General features: G+C 31.4%; 1 protein-coding gene across 1 annotated transcript in view; it reads left to right on the top strand.

The window, feature by feature from the left end:
- The window catches only part of EYS (eyes shut homolog), a gene marked incomplete at its 5' end in the record, with an annotated part of 1,607,607 nt that overhangs the window by 1,004,478 nt on the left and 586,250 nt on the right, over positions 1–16,879 (top strand). Inside the window, 1 exon segment of the mRNA XM_081294994.1 lies at positions 14,132–14,282. Within this exon segment, the coding sequence (XP_081151120.1) occupies positions 14,132–14,282 (151 nt within the window).

The raw sequence follows: 16,879 nt of genomic DNA, 5'->3' as shown, positions 1-16,879 counted from the left end.
ATGTCAAGGAAAGCAACAGAGATTAGGACTCAAGGAATAAGATCACAGCCCTGGAGCCATTAGCAGTGATTTTTGAACACGTTGCTGTCCTGGTTAATTCTCTGGATGCTGGTCTCTCAGCTGTAAAATGAAAATAATAATAACTGTGCTTAAACAAGATAATGCAATGTAGAGCACTTACTAATTATATCTCAGTCCATTCAGACTGCTTTAACAAAAATACCATAAACTGGGCGCTTATAAACAACAAACATTTATTTCTAATAGTTCTAGAGACAGGGCAGTCCAATATCAATGCACTGCATGTTTGAAGTCCAATGAAGGTTTAGTCCCTGCTTCATAGGAGAATCTCTGTGTCCTCAGATGGTAGAAGAGGCCAACAAACACCAGGCCTCTCTTAAAGGACACTATTGTCATTCCTGGGAACTTTGCATAAATGATCTAATTACCTGCCCAAAGGCCCTACCTCTTAATTCTGTCATCTTGGCTATTAGAAGTTAAACATATGAATTTTGGAGTAATCATTCAGTCTATTGAAATATCTAATATCTGATATAATTTACTCAGGGAAAGTTTAATCCGTTTCACCCAGAATATGATATTAAATATTTGAATCACTTCATTGGAGCTCTTTACCTGAGTTTCAAATACATTATATTTGTTCTTTGAACATTATTTTCCTCAGATTGTCACTCAATTTTTGCTTTGCTTCAATGGTTTTCTGCTTGATGATAATAACATCACTTCTATTATCATCTCTAGTCCATTGTTTTAGCATTCTATTCTCATGCCAGTGTTTGCCTTTAGTGGATGAAATCTGTGTTTGTTAATAGACTCTTTTTTAAAACAGTTAATCTAACTTTATCCTACAGAAACAAGTTATTTTGTATTTATAATACTAAAGTGTTATTATGGGGTTATCCATTTTATGACCTATAGTTGAACAATAAATTCAGATCAACAAAATTTCTGACATTCAGTCACCAAGAAGAAATATCTGTATGCATAGAATAAGATGTATACATGTGTTGGATTAAATGCTCTGTAAATGTCTGCTGGGTATGTTTAAATGTAGTTAAATTCTGAAGATTCTTGATTGACTTTTTGTCTGGATGATCTTTTCATTGCTGAAAGTAGAGTGTCAAAGATAACTACTATTTTTTGTATAGAAACTTGTCTCTCCCTTTAGATCTAAATTTATTTGTTTGATAGTAATAGGTACACCAGAATTAGGTGAATGGGCATTTATAGCGATTATGTCTTCTCATGAATTGATTCCTTTATCATTATATAGTGAACTTTCTTGTCTGATTTTACAGGTTTGTCTTAGACTCTCTTGTGTCTGTTATAAGCATAGCTACTTCTCCTCAGTTTTGGTTTTCCTTTGCATAAAATGACTTTTTACTTATTTTCATATTCAGTCTCTGTGTGTTTTTATTAGTAAAATAAGTCTCTTTTGTGAGGGGAATGGGAAAATAAACAAAGAGAGAAATGAATTACAGTAGATGGGGTAGAGAGAGAAGTTGGGAGAGGAGGGGAGGGGGGATAGTAGGGGTTAGGAAAGGTAGCAGAATAGAACAATTACTAATAGCGCATTATGTAAAATTGTGGATGTGTAACCGACGTGATTCTGCAATTTGCATTTGGGGTAAAATTGGGGGTTCATAACCCACTTCAATCTAATGTATGAAATATGATATGTCAAGAGCTTTGTAATGTTGTGAACAACCAATAAAAAAATTTAAAAAAAAATAAATAAAAACATGGAGAGAAAGAATAAGTTATATATTACAGCAAGTGACTAGAGTTCACAATAACCTATTATATATTTTGTGATGATTTAGAATAGAGTAACTTCAAACCCCAAATATCAAGAGATAACAATGAGAATAAAATTTTAATTATCTTGATTGATCAGGGCATTCTTTAACCATATGTCAAAATATCACACAGTACCATATTAACATGTACAATGAATATATGTTAATCAAAAATTTATGCAAATGCTAATACACAATAAGTGGGGAAGAGAAGAATAGGAGTTCACTGGATTAGCCAAAGTGGAATGAAAGAAGGGATGGGAATAGGAGAGACCGTAGAATGAACTAGAGTTAACTTTCCTGTGTTCATATATGAATAGATGACCAGTGAAACTCCACATCATGTACAACCATAAGAATAGGATCCTTTGTTGAGCTCCATGTTATGTTAAAATACATTGTCAAAATTCTCTCTACAGTTGTTTTTAAGTAATTAAAACTTTAATATATTTAGGGAAGAGGCATAAAAGAAAAGAGTAATATAGAAAAAAAATTAAGAGTGAGTATGGGGAGGTGGCCAATGCCTTGTTAGGGGGTTCTTCTTCCTGCTCAGGAGGATGTAAGCCACCTAAGAAATTAGAATCTAGAATAATTAGTGAAGAACAAAAGACAAAGACAGAAAGTTACCTTCAAAAGTTGGAGTCCCTGATAGGTCCACTCCTCATAGGAGCTGGAGCTAGACAATTAGAAAATGGCTCCTGTTGTTTGTTTAAAGGGGTTCATCAAAGGCAGGGATAAGGTTTCAGAGTCTTGCTTTGTGATGTCTTGCAGTCAGCAGGTTCATTGGCATCTTAGCAGGTCACACTCAACTCAGAGGGGCTGTGTGGCTACAGCAGATCACCCCATCCCTGTGGGATGTGGGACCTGGCAGAGCTGAATAGGCTCACAATGTGTCTGGGAAGTCAATCAGAAGAACTATCTATCTTCCAAGACACCAGATTCTCCTAATCATTAGGCTGCCAAGTGCAATATAGTCCACACAGCCCATGGGTGGCTCTTAACAAATGAGTTCTAAGTGAATTTCTAGCCTAGAGTGGATAGACAGACTACAATTTAAAGGCAGTTTGAAAAACCAACTGTTACAAACTGAATTGCATTCTTTTCCTGAAAATTCACATGCTGAGGTCCTAAACCACAGAACCTTAGAATTTGTCTGTATCTGGAAAGAGGGCCTTTAAAGCAGAATTTAAAGTAAAATGAGTTCATATTGATGGGCCAATATGGCTGGTGTCCTTAGAAAAAGAGGCGACACCAGGGCTGTGGGAACAGAAGGAAGGCACACAGGGAGACATGGTGAGAAAGCAACCATTTGCAAGCCAAGGAAAGAGACCTCAGAAGAAATTTCTCTGTTGACACCTTGATATTAGACTTTCAGTCTCTAGAACTATGGGCAAAAATGTCTTTTGCTTAAGCCACCCAGTCTGTGGTGTTTTGTTATGGCAGCCTTTGCAGACTAAAACACTAAATGAAGCCAAACAAGAAGATTCACACTTATTGAGTGTCTGATTCTAATGGCTCAAGCCTCTGAACAGGCAAGGAGAGAGTTACACCTTTTTACTACTAAAGTACATATTTCATGTTATGGATATGGAAACTGGGTGCCTTAGAACAAGTATCCTTACCTGTTTCTCTAATCTCATCCACCACCACCATTCTCATGCTCATGACAGAATGGTGCTCCAGCTCCCCAGGCTTTCTTTCAACACACCTCACTCACTTGCTTCCCCCAAGGAATCTTACACATGCTGTTGTCTCTGTCTAGTTCATTCATACCTAATTCTTTGGGACTACTGCTTCTTATTTTCAGACTTCATCTTAAATCTCACTTCCTGGGAATATGCTCCCTAACACCTGAGATTAATTCAGTTCCTAACCCCATTAAGCATCCTGATGTTTGACACCTGTCTTCCTGTCCCTTGACTTTTGAATTACAAAAGAAGGGCACCAGTGCTATTTTGTCAATCTTGTATCAACTTGGACAGGCTTGTCTGACATATTTAGAAATATTTGCTTGACAAATAAAGAGTAAATGTTCACTAGGTAATAAATTTGGAAGCTGTGAATCCAAGGGAAATCTTTCTGACTCCAATGCCCAGGTTTTCCCTCTTCTCTCTAAAGGATACTTGTAATATTTATTTACATATATTTTGCGTTTTTTTTTTTTTTTGCCATAGTCTCACTAAATACTCATTCTATAATTTTTTAATGGTTCTAATTAGTTATACATAACAGTAGAATGCATTTTGACATATCATACATAAATGAATTATAATTTTTCATTCTTCTGGTTGTACTTGATATAGAATTACAACAGTCATGTAATTATATATGCACATAGGGTAATAATGTCCAATTTATTCCATTGTCCTTCACATATTTACATATACTTTTAATATATAAGGCTGTATACATGTGTATACGTACATGTTCATAGATAATGCGCACATACATGAACACATTTTAATGTAATTATGTCTAAATTAAGCAAATTGGGAAACAGGGAAGAGAAATAATTTAGGTCTTTCTGAAATGAAGTTCAGGTGAGAAAACAGAATATATGGGTTAAGTGTCTATGCCTCATCATCTCATACCACCCCTTAAAAAATAAAATAAAACCCCCCATATATGTAGTACACTAGTGTAATTCCTAATGACATTGTCCAAAGTTAACAGGTTTTATGAGTAACTGTGTAAACAAAACTATATTGAACTGAGAATATCTAAGCATACTTGAGTTTTGTAAAACTAAATCTATGACTAATCTGACTGAGCCCTAATTCCCACATTTTCATAGCAAAATGTATTACTGTTTGAAAGTATAATGTTCTGAGCACTGCCAGAAGACCAGGTAAGTTATACACAGGAAGTCCAACAGGAACTCCCTCCATATTAATAATACCAAAGGGCAAGATGCTTAGATACAGGAATGAAAAGAGGTTAGTTCAGTTTATCAGAGGATGATTTCATCACCCAAATAATTTTGAATTTGATTTTTGATACTTTCCCTACTTCTGTGACTAAGCAGCCTGCTCTAGCATCTCCACTAATGGTGTTTTCTTGAATTATTTGGGCAGATCTCAGTTCTTTACAAGAAATCACAATATTATCCAACACACTGATTGCCCATAGTATGAATAAAAGTACCAATATATAAACTTTCTTTAAGACTAACAAATTAAATTTTAAATTAATCTGCAGATGAGAAAAAATTAAGACATATTTTATATTAAAATTATAAATATTTCAACTTTTTTGTTTATGATTTTGCCAAAAAAACATAAAATATAAACATGTCAAATGTATGAAAGATGATATATCATGAGCTATGTAATGCTTTAAATAATCAATAAAATATATATATATATATATATATATATATATATATATATATATATAAACATGTGCTAAATTAACTTAATATATGGAGTTTTCTTGGTGTTCTTTTTCCAAAGTAGAATTTTGTCTAAGTGAAATATAACTAAATGTGGTTTAATTGCTCATAATGATGAAGATAATAAATGGATACATTGTTCTTGATTACATGTAATCAGTAATCTTGGTATTTAACAGTCTAACTCTGATTATTTTAGTATTGAGTATTGTTTTATAATTTCTAAAATATAATTATAATCATTATAATTAATGTATATCATTAACCATATCTCTGATATTTAATCTCAATCACAGATGCAAAAATGTATTTAAAAATGCACTTATTCAGTGGAAAGATCTGGAGGTCTAGCTGGGAACAGGCTTTCATAAGGTTCATGACATGATGTGGAAAAACGTTTGTCTTCCTATGGAGACAAAGAAAACAACAATGTGCCTATTCACAGTTTTTGAGAATGCATCCTAAAAGAAATGATCAACTAGAATAGTGCTTACTTTAGAATTAGCCAAAGAACAGCTCAATTGCCTGATATTTTCAATGTTAAATTCAAAGCTTTTAGCTGCTCTTTGTTCAGCTGCCCATGATTGTTAGAAAATCTGATTAAGACTCAATGATTGCAAATAGTTTGCTAGTACAAAGCCCCATGGACAGAGGGATGATCATATCCTTGCAGAGAGATCAGAACCAACATGTGGTCTCAGAGGAGGTGGCATCTAAGCACCCGGCAATTGTGGGTTTCCTGTCCATCAAAGGTTCACCATTTTAGAATCACATACTTAGGTTAGTATTTGGTGTATTTCTAGGAATACAGTCCTTGGTATAACTAAAAGTGGGAATTTATTTTTCTAAGTCCAACAGGCTAATGCCTAAATTTTATGAAAAAATTAAAAAGATAAATTATAACTCTATCAACTAAAGGCTTTTTTAATTCATTGGGAGACAAAGGGGAACTATTAAGCAATCACATAAAGAGAGAAGGCAGTGTATAGTTGCAAAACTAAATGGCACATGGACAGAGGGATGATCATATCCTTGCATATCCACTAAGGTATACATAGAAGCAAAGAACTTGCCATGTATTTATATTGTAACTTGAAAATAATATCACAGTAGGTCACTCACATCTGAAAACTAAATGGCACAATTCAGTGGTATTAGATGTTAAACTGCAAATATTAGAAATATTTAAAGTAATAAGTGTAGCTTAAGTAGTGTCTTAATTATGAGTATCACTTAAGTGGATAAACGAAAATCTAGCAGACAGAAAGAAGATTCTGCACAGGACCTGAAGGATTGAAGCCAAGTGGAGGTCATAGGACCATGAGGACACTGACCTAAGTGTAGCATGAAATTCCTTTTGTCCAGTTGTCACAGATACAGACAATTAATTAAATAGACCCTAAATTGGAACTATGGGGGTAGAATTGCAAATGGACAGGTCTAAACTAGTCTTCTGACAATGGTCCACCATTCAAAGTTTTAATGTGGCAAGTTTCATTTATTTATTTTTTTTTCAAGGAATGGCAAGGAAAAGGAGACTTGGAGCAATTCCATGTTGCCTGTGGAAACTATCAGAATAAATATTGTGTAAATTTATCAAGCTTCCATAACAGAAATATCCACTAAACTTATTCAATGCCCTTTAAAAGATAATTTTGTAGTTGGAGTTGAATATCTTCTAAGCTACCTGAATATAAAATATCCCTAGATATTGGAGGGGGAGATTTGATCAAATAAAAATGATGTATCTGTATCCAATTCCTAAATTGATGACTATATCCTTTTTTTTTCTGTATAAATAGGCAATTCATGGGCCTGTATTGTCCCTGAAAGAGTAGAGTTATTTTTATTTTTAGTAACTTCTTTGTACTTTTATGCCTGACTAAATCAATTATTCTTTCTCAAAGTAAATATGATAATCAATGAATAAGTTATGTTCAGATATTTGGGATCTATGTGAAATTTCATTACTGTCAATTAAAATTAGTTTGGCTAAACATAAGGTGAAATCAGAGCAATTTCTAAACTATGAACTTTCTATGCTCAAGAATAATCAGATGAGAGAATTGATTTCCAACATGATGGAATGTTGCCATTTGCTGCCTTTTTTATTATTATTATTTACAATCTTGGCCTATTTCATCTGTCTCCTTCATTCTCCACTAAGGTATACCTGGAAGCAAAGAACTTGCTGTGTATTGATATTTTACCTTGAAAATAATACCACAGTTGGTCACTCACATCTCTATGGGGTACAGCAGTTACTTGACCTTTCCTGGAATCCATCCTGAATAGCTAAACATAATGGATAGAATTTATGAAATACTACACTTTTCTTCCAGGTTCTAATTAATGGAGAGAAGTTAATTATTGCTATTGCATAATACAAATGACAAATATGAACAACCACTTAAAGTTTGGGGGAATAACAATTAAAGTATTTCAAACACCAGCGCTCCTCAAGAGAGTTCTATATATATTTGCAATTATACAAAAAAAAAGTCTGTTCTATTCATTTGACCTTTAAAGTGCACCTGGTCTGCTGATTTAATAGAAAGCATTAAAAAGCCTTGATGGAAAACCTTTACACTGCCTGGTGTGATAGGTAAACTGTATCATCAGCAAATGCTAAACAATAATGTTGTAAGAAAGACTGTTTTCCTACGTTCAGTCAATTCCTGTTAGATTCAATCGAGCACAATCAGAACAGCATTGCTTTCAGTCTAATGAGCCTAAGGGGAAGGATATGACTGCTGTTAAAAATATGTCTTTTGAATAAAATAACATCCCTGCTTGATGAAATATTAGAACTGCATTTTCAGCAAAGAAGACCTGATTGTCTGCACTGCTATAAAGGAGGCATACCTACCCTTGATCTTCTTTTAACATAGCAGCAAGTTCTCTGTAATCTGGTATGAGAAAAGACAAAATGCCAGCCCTGTATTCATTTACAGTAGTTAATCCATATCAGAAATATAATAGCTTTGAAAACAAGAATAACCAATGTAGAATTTTAAGTATGAAAGAAAATACCCACATTTATCCAAAGGTGAAAGCCTGCATAATTAATACAGAAATAACAGTATTTGATGAATCAAAATAATGTTATCTATGTATTAATTACATTGGCTTTCACAATGAGCAGAAATTGAACTAAAGTGATAAAAATTCATAATAAATTTCAAGTAAAAAATTCAAAGCAATATTTCTACAAGTAATTTCTCCCATAATATATCAAACTTTCCTCAATGTTGTTTGTTCTCAGAGAAAACAATAGTTCTTCTGATCATTTACCTTCATGAAAGACCACAAGTCTCTAGCTTGTAGTTCATGGTCAAAGGTCAATCACTAGATCTATTAATGTTTATGCAGAAAAGTCTCTCTAAGGAACAAAATTCTGCATGCTTAGCACTAATTGAGAGAGAGACAGGTTTTGAGATGTTAAAAGGAGCTATTACCAGGTCCAGCTCCAGTTAAAAATTCAAATTCCATAAGAAGTAAACATTAATACTGCTTCATGTTATAAAATAATATGAAAAAAATCATACATTTGATGAAATAATTATCTTGGTACTCTCAGTCTAGGTACCAAAATCTGTATCAGTCAAAGTTTTGACAGAAAAATAAAACCATCAGAAGATATATATTACAAGAACTGTTGCCAAGAATGGGCTTTTGTATCTCTGGGGTCTGTCTGCATAAGTATGAAATATACAGGGCAGGTTGGCAGACTAAAAATAGGACGAGGAGTTATGCTGCATGCAAAGATGGAAAGTCTTCCTCAGGAAAGCTTCAGCTTGCTCATGAGGATTTTCAACCAATTAGATGAGGTCCACCATAACTACAGGGAGTAATATCTTTCACTTAGGGTCCACATAGATTTTACCCATATCTATAAAATGCCTTCACTTAACAGCACTTATTAGTGTTCAGCTGACTCACTTGGTCTATGGCTTAGTCAAGTTGACACAAAAAGTTAACCATCATAGTTAGTCAATTGAGAAATTTTTCTGAAGAAAATGTATAAGGAAAATATAAAATCAAGTTTTAAATTACAATAAAATAATAATAGCTCCTTCTGAGATAAATTCAGATTCTTCTGTTGCAATTTTAGTTTTTTTTAGTATTGTAAGCATTTTATGAACTATTCTCTCAAATAATTGTAATTTTACAAATATTTTATGTTCAAAATAAAAATGCTGTAATTTATTAAACACCTAATATACTTTAGACAGTATTCTGTAAACTGCTCTTACACATTGCATTGTGGTGTTTGCCACAAACAAGGCCCTGTTTTAGGTATGTTTCAGTATAAGAATAACACCTCCCACAACACTGACATTATAGTATATGACGTAGTAATCTCATAAAAGAGTACAACTTGGTCAAAAAACTTAGTAAGTTGTAATTGAACCCAACTCTCAGTCTCAATTTTAGACCAAGACTTTAAAATATTACCTCATTCATGTGTCTTGTAGTTTTCACCCTCAATCACAACCCCAAATCTGTATTACCCATTTATCTTCTTTCTACTATAATCATCTTCATGATGCAAGGACCAATTGAATATTTCTTAGTGAAGTCTGGATTATTTCCAACTTTTTGTAATTTATGTTCTTACTGCAGAGTTTACTACACAACTTAGTACAATTGCATGTTAAATTAATACATAGCATTTTCTCATTGTTATTCTCTAAGATTTCCATAAGGTTAAACACCATAGTTAAGTATGGAACACACAAAAATGCAAATATTTTTATTTATGCTGAAATAAAATATTTTAATTTGTAACTTAAGGAGTATGAACACATATTTACATGTATATTTGAAAAATATGAGCAAGCATGTTTATGTACACATATATGTACACATATATGTGTATATATATATATATATATATATATATATACACACACACATATGTCAGAACATAAAACAACTTTAATTCTAATAATGTATTTTAATCTTGATAAAAATGCCATTGAAAGATAGAAAACAATGATTCTAAATTATAAATGTATTAAAAGGCAAATGAAATACTTGAACTGGTCTTATATGAAAGGACACTGGCATGTTAAATATTAAAGTAAATTGTGCAACTACAATAATTAAAGCAGTATAATCTCAAATATCACACTGAAAGAATATAAAATACAAGCAAAAACTGTTAATATACACAAAGTCTGAATATGAAGTGATGAAGGACCTTCAAAACTATCTATAAAAATAAAATATAAGTACTTATTTCTTAGGTGGGAAAGATTTTTAATATAGAAAATATTGAAAATACTAATAGAACTTATCATACAAATACAAATATAAAAAGAAAGACCATGAACTTTTCTAACACTGCCAATTAGAATAGGGTTTCCCAAATATAATTTAGCAATTTGATAATACACACTTAAAACCCCTTAAAATTTGATTTAAAAAATCCAAGACTATTTCATAAATAAATAATTAAACAAGGGTGAAATGACTTTCTAGGTGGTAATTATCTCTTAATTTTTTATAATTTTAAGAGCTTGGAACATAATATACAATGCAGTGCTCACTAAAATTGTAAAATAGTCATGTAAGAGAAATTGATAAAGACCAAATAATGTTGATGTATTTATGTATTATGTATGTGTGACACACTTACATATAAGTGAACGCATGTACATCTTGACCTATATTTGTTGATACCATTTTAAAAACCAATTTACTAAAGATTCAAGCTGATTCATGCATAGATCAGATGTTAAATTTATTTTTTCTAATTTTAACATAAATAATTTATATGTCTTCTATGGTCAAGAAAAAATGTAAGAATCTATATACATTATTTTTAAATTATTCTGGAAATTGTTATAACCAAAGACCAAATAAATGTGTTTCATATCTTAATGAATTTTATTTGATTCATGAAATAGGAAAAATGAGTTCATTAGCAAAGTGTTAGGGAATAATTATTGCTATTTTAATATCACAAAACAGTACAAACTATTTTCCAAACATTAAAATTCAGAGAATGATTGGAGCAGAAGTAGCAGTGTTTTCTTTATTTTTATCATTTAATGAATGGCTTCCTGGAAGCTATATCCTCCCTAAGATATTTTTAACAGTTAATTGTAAGAAGTAATTAACCCAGAAATCTTGCAGTTTGCTTCTAAATACAGATTCAATAACATCAAGTAGGTTCTAAAAATGTTCAAAATTTTTTCCTTCCATTTTCTTAATATAGGAAATGTCACTAAACTTTTGAATTTTTAAAAAAGTTTCTTTATCAAAACCCAATATTTGTTACATGGCCATACTTGGTTTTAGCTCTCAACTTTACATTGTGATATAAATGGAAGAAGGATGCAGAGAATCTCTGTAAACATTGTTTATAAGAAATTACATGCATCATACACATGATTTAATTATTTTATTGTACCCTTGGTACTTACTATAAAAGTGGGTATGTATATGTGAGGGGGACATATTTACATATATATGAACATTCCAATCAACTACAGAAATTCTAGGGTCTGAAAATATTACTAAAATTTACTGTATGCTCTCCTATGCAGCTTGAGTCAATACATTTCAAAGAATTAAAAGTAAGCAGAAAATATTCTCTGAGCAAACTTGATTTAAGTTATTCTTAGGATATTTTTTAAAAGCAGAAATTCATATGTATTTTTAAGTTTAGTGACACCATTCTGAATGATTCTTGAATGAACAAAACAAAATCAAAGAGAAAATTTTGAAATATTTTGAGCAGATGACAATGAAAAATAGAATATGTTGAATATATCTCAATTTATGCTTAACAGGAAATTTTCAGTCATGAGAGCATATTAGATTTTAAAACTTAGAAAGAGAAGAATAAATTAAGCTCAGAACAAATCAAAAGAGGGAAATCATGAAGAAAAAAGAGCAAAAGTAATCTCAAATAATTTCAGGCCCAGTTGTCTGTGTACTGAATACTACAATACACAAAGGATAAATATATCATCAACGTAAAAGGACTTTCTTAAAGAAAATAAGGACAGCATAACCTTGATACCAAAATGTTATAAGAACAGTAGAAGAAATTTGAAAGTCAAGATCTTTTAACATATACAAAAACATTCCTGAAAATGTAGAAAGTCAATCCAGCCTTATACGAAAATGTCATACATCTTAAGCAAGTTCGACCTGTTCTAGGAATACATCCAAACATTCTAACACCAGTCAACTTAATTCACACCAATTAAGAAGGAAGAAAGGAGAAAAAGATGTTCAATCATCTCCATCAAAAAGCTAAACAACATAAGAGGATTTAATGTATACAATATGTAAAACATCAACATAACATCAATATTTCTGGTCCTGTGATATTGGCACTAAGTACAAATATAGACACATAAAAGAGAAGGAAAGCCCAGGAAGACACACACATATATACACATACACACATCTCTGCAGCCTAAACAGTGTTGAGAGGGCAAAAATGAAGCAGAAGAACTTACTCTACCAAGTATTAAATACTTTATTTTAGAGTAAGTGTCAAGACAATGATATATTAGTGCATGATAGAAAAACTGACCAATGGAACAGAATAGCCTAAAAACAGAGCAGATATAAATGGATTTGATTTATGATAGAAATCAGATGGCAGAATACTGGAGAATGGATTTTTTTTCTTTTTTCACTCATATTACTGGATCCATAAAAAACAATTTAATATATACCTCAGATTATATAAAAATCAATTTCAGATGTGTTGTAGATTTAAGTGTCAAAACCAAAATAACCTTTCAAATATAGAGTAGATCAGAAACAAGAACAATAATTAAGTAAATGATTGATGAGTTGGTATAAATTAAAATTGGTACCAGTGAAGGACACCATTATGAAAAAAATGTAATATACCAGATGAATAAAATAACTCATTTGCAATTTTTTAACCAACAGAGAATATGTCCCAAATATAGAGCAGAGTCAATCTTTTTTATTAAAACTTCAACAGAAATTCATATATATGTACACTAAATAATATATCCAAGCATATTTATAGCAGCAAAATTTATATAATAACCCCCAAATTGGAACAATTCAAATCTATATCAACACTACAATAAGTAATTTATGAAGTATCCAGTGATGTACCTTGAAAATGAATAAACTCTTGTTGACTTCAATAACAAAAATGAGCATCAAAAATATAATGTTGAATGAAAATGGAGGTCTGTGTTTCTGAATTGGAATAAATAATAATTTTTTGTCTTTTGACCAAGATAATGGTTACTTGGACATGTTCATAATATAATATTTCATAAAGTTTTTCCATTTAACCTCTTTAATATTTATATTATAATTCAATAAAAAGTTCACATAAATATATGAAAGACAGAACATCATATACTCATGGTATAGGATAACACTGGTAAGTGAATGCTGTGTCTTATAGAACATGTGTGGAAAGCATTATAATAAGTGTACCTACTTTGGAAACAGGTACATTGATTAAATGATGGATCTACCAAGGTTTTCTGTAAGACTTAGGTAGGATGCACTTTTGGTCCTTTGGGCCTTAACATCTTTGCTGTAGTTGTTCAACTCTTGACATGAGAGCTCCCATAGATTGTAGATGAAGAAACATGTGGCTGTGTTCCAATTAAACTTTATTTACTAAGAGTAGCAGGGAAGATTTGTCCCACTGGTCATTGTTTTGTAATTTCTGCATTAAATAATTAAACTATGAATAGAGTAAATGATATTTCATATCTATATGTCAGAGTATTGTAGTATTTTTCTCATCCTTTAAAAAAATGGGTGCATCGGAGTTAATTACTCTGAGAATCCTAGTTAAATCTTTCTTCTTCTGATAACAGCTTAATTGATTGGTCAGACAAATGTTTATACAGTACATACTAAAACTATGAATTTCCTTCTTAAATCGTTGCAGACAAGAATTGGACCCATGTAGAGCTGAACTGACTATTCTAGGAAGGATTATAGAAAAAAGCATATCTATTGATGACATGCCTGGAAAACCACTGTCAAAGTCATGGTCTATCTTTATTGGTGGATTACCAGATCTTCATGCAAAAACAAAGGTAGTTTCATGGATGTTATAAAAATATTAATTATGTCATCGTTTTGAAGACAGAAAAAGGAAAACTTTAAAAATGTTTTATGATTAGTGGAGTCATCTATATGATTTTCAAAAAGAAATTTTGAGCAATTATATATATATATATATATATGTATATATATATATATATATGTATATATTTTATATATACTTGGAATATATATAAATAGATCTTATCATAAAATAAATATATATCTTTTTTTCTTATCATTCCAAGTAGACTAAAAGCTTAATGTTCTTAATGAATAGAATTGTTCCAGTATCGGACTGTTTTTCCATCTTATGTCTGTAGTCTGTGTACAATGTGTAATATCAAGTGTGTGGGTTTTTGTGCACTACTAACTCAATAATTTTCATTGGATGTGTTAATGTGCTTGCTGAAAAATAAGCCAAAAATATGACTTGAGAAATGGCTTAGTAATGTTTAAGGACTTTCTCTATAGTACTTTGTGTCCATGCCAGCCCACTCTGTAAATTTCCATTTGGATAATTAGCTTATTTTCTTTATTATTAAGTTATATTCTAGGATAAAAGCCTGCATGTTGACTTAAATGCTATTGATTATGTGGCTCCATTTTATGCTATTGCAGAGAATTGCCCTAAAAAATTTAAGATTGCTAAATGTACCAATAGCTTATTACAATTATGAACTTTTTCTCTTACTAATATTTACCATTGCATTTTATATACTAGAACATACTATCTTTATGTTAGAAATTTAAAATGTTCTTAAAGTACCACAAATAATACAAATTGATATAAGTCTACTTAACTATCACTATGATTTCTGGTATACATGAGGTAAACATTTTAAAAACAAATAGACATGAAAAACAAATTTTTCTTGTATATTTGATTTGACCCACAAGCATTTAATAAAATTAGGACATTCTGTATCAGTAAGAATAAAGAGACTATTTTAGATTTAGATTTACTCCATTAGCAGTGCATTTATTGATCATTAAACAGACTTTGTGACTTTTTCTATAATATTAATGTCTTTTATTGATTTTTGTCTGGATAAATAAATCAATAAGTCCCATAAGAGTAGAAAATGTCTGTTTTGCTTATACCAAGATAAGAAAAGTTTCTGTGGCATAGTTAAAGTTTCATTTATATTCTAAGTGAAATATCCATTAAATAATGGTAAAGAGATTCTAAAATATACATAAATTAACCTTTAGCTATTTAAATTTGGATTGATTTCTTATCTTGATATTATGTATATATTTCCCAAGTAAAAAGTAGGTTTTCATATAGACTCTTATCATTGTAAGTATACAGTAATTAAATGCAAGTACTAAAGATTCAAGGGGGCTAATATTCTATTGGGAAGATACACAACTATTGCTAATATAGTTAAGTATCTAGTCTTTTATAAATATGAATAATATAAAAAAGTAATATAGGAAAATATGTAAGAAAGTCTACTAGCCTCCCTGGGGAAGTCAGAAAGTTTGTAATTAGGTAGAAATTTGAGAGAAGATCAATTCTTCCCAGTAAATAATGTGCAGGCTTGTCATTCTGGATAGAGGCAAGATCACACACTGGGCCATAATTAGTGGAGAGGTAGGTGGGGAGAAGAGGGAGAAAAGAAATAAGAACTGAACAGAAGAAGGACTTTTAAAGACAAGGTGAGCAGGAGTCAGAGCACAATTAATTCTATACAAAGTGCAAAATAGTATAGATTTATTTATATGCTAGTACCTAGGAAACCATTTAAGAAGTTTTAATTGGAAGTGACATGCTGTTTTCACATAAGAAGAGTAGAACTATAGTGGTTTAGAACTGGTAAATTTGGGTTACAGCAATAATAAAACAAGAAATGATATTATGGCAATAGAGGTGAGAAAATAACTCTGAAACTGTGATCAAAAAAACTGGTATTTGAACAAGCACTTTTGGCTTTGTAACTAAGTAATTTGTAGTGCCATTTTTTAAGTGGGGAAAACAAGATTATTTATAGGAAAAATGGCAGGTTTAGTTTTGCATTTACTTTTGGACAGGAACAGTAGAACTGTGTATAACCAGATGCTTAACTGGCTTGGCAACACCTCTAATCTATTTGTCCACTATATCAGTATATTCCTGCTAAATATCATTCCTGTCACTGGGACAGTGTGGTGTAGAGAAAGTAATTTAAAATATGGGTCTTGACTCCACAAGAGACCCAGAAGATATTGCCATGTGTATCTGTACAGCAGAAGGTAGAAGTCAGAATCATTGATTAGATTGATTTTGTAGTTTAAGAGAAGATATGGTAAAGAATTGGAGATCAGCAGTCAAGGAGTGGGCTTGGAAGAGATGTACTTTAAACTAGTTAAGGAATAGAGATCTTCGCAACAGACAAGAAGAATGCCACAAAAACATGAAAAACGTTTCCCAAAGAAGCATGATGTGAAAGGATAACCACCAATTTCAGGAGAAGAATAAGAACAGATATCAAGTTGTAATATCAGAATGGACAGTAAATGAAACAGAAGAAGCAAGGGAATTTTTTTTGTTATTTTTTTCTGGAAACTTGTTAATAATAAGAGAGGGAAGGTGTTATGTAGAGAA

This window comes from Spermophilus citellus (assembly GCF_964194105.1).
Source record: "Spermophilus citellus genome assembly, chromosome: 5".
Lineage (NCBI taxonomy): Eukaryota > Metazoa > Chordata > Mammalia > Rodentia > Sciuridae > Spermophilus > Spermophilus citellus.
This window is presented reverse-complemented; position numbering and strand designations above follow the sequence as displayed.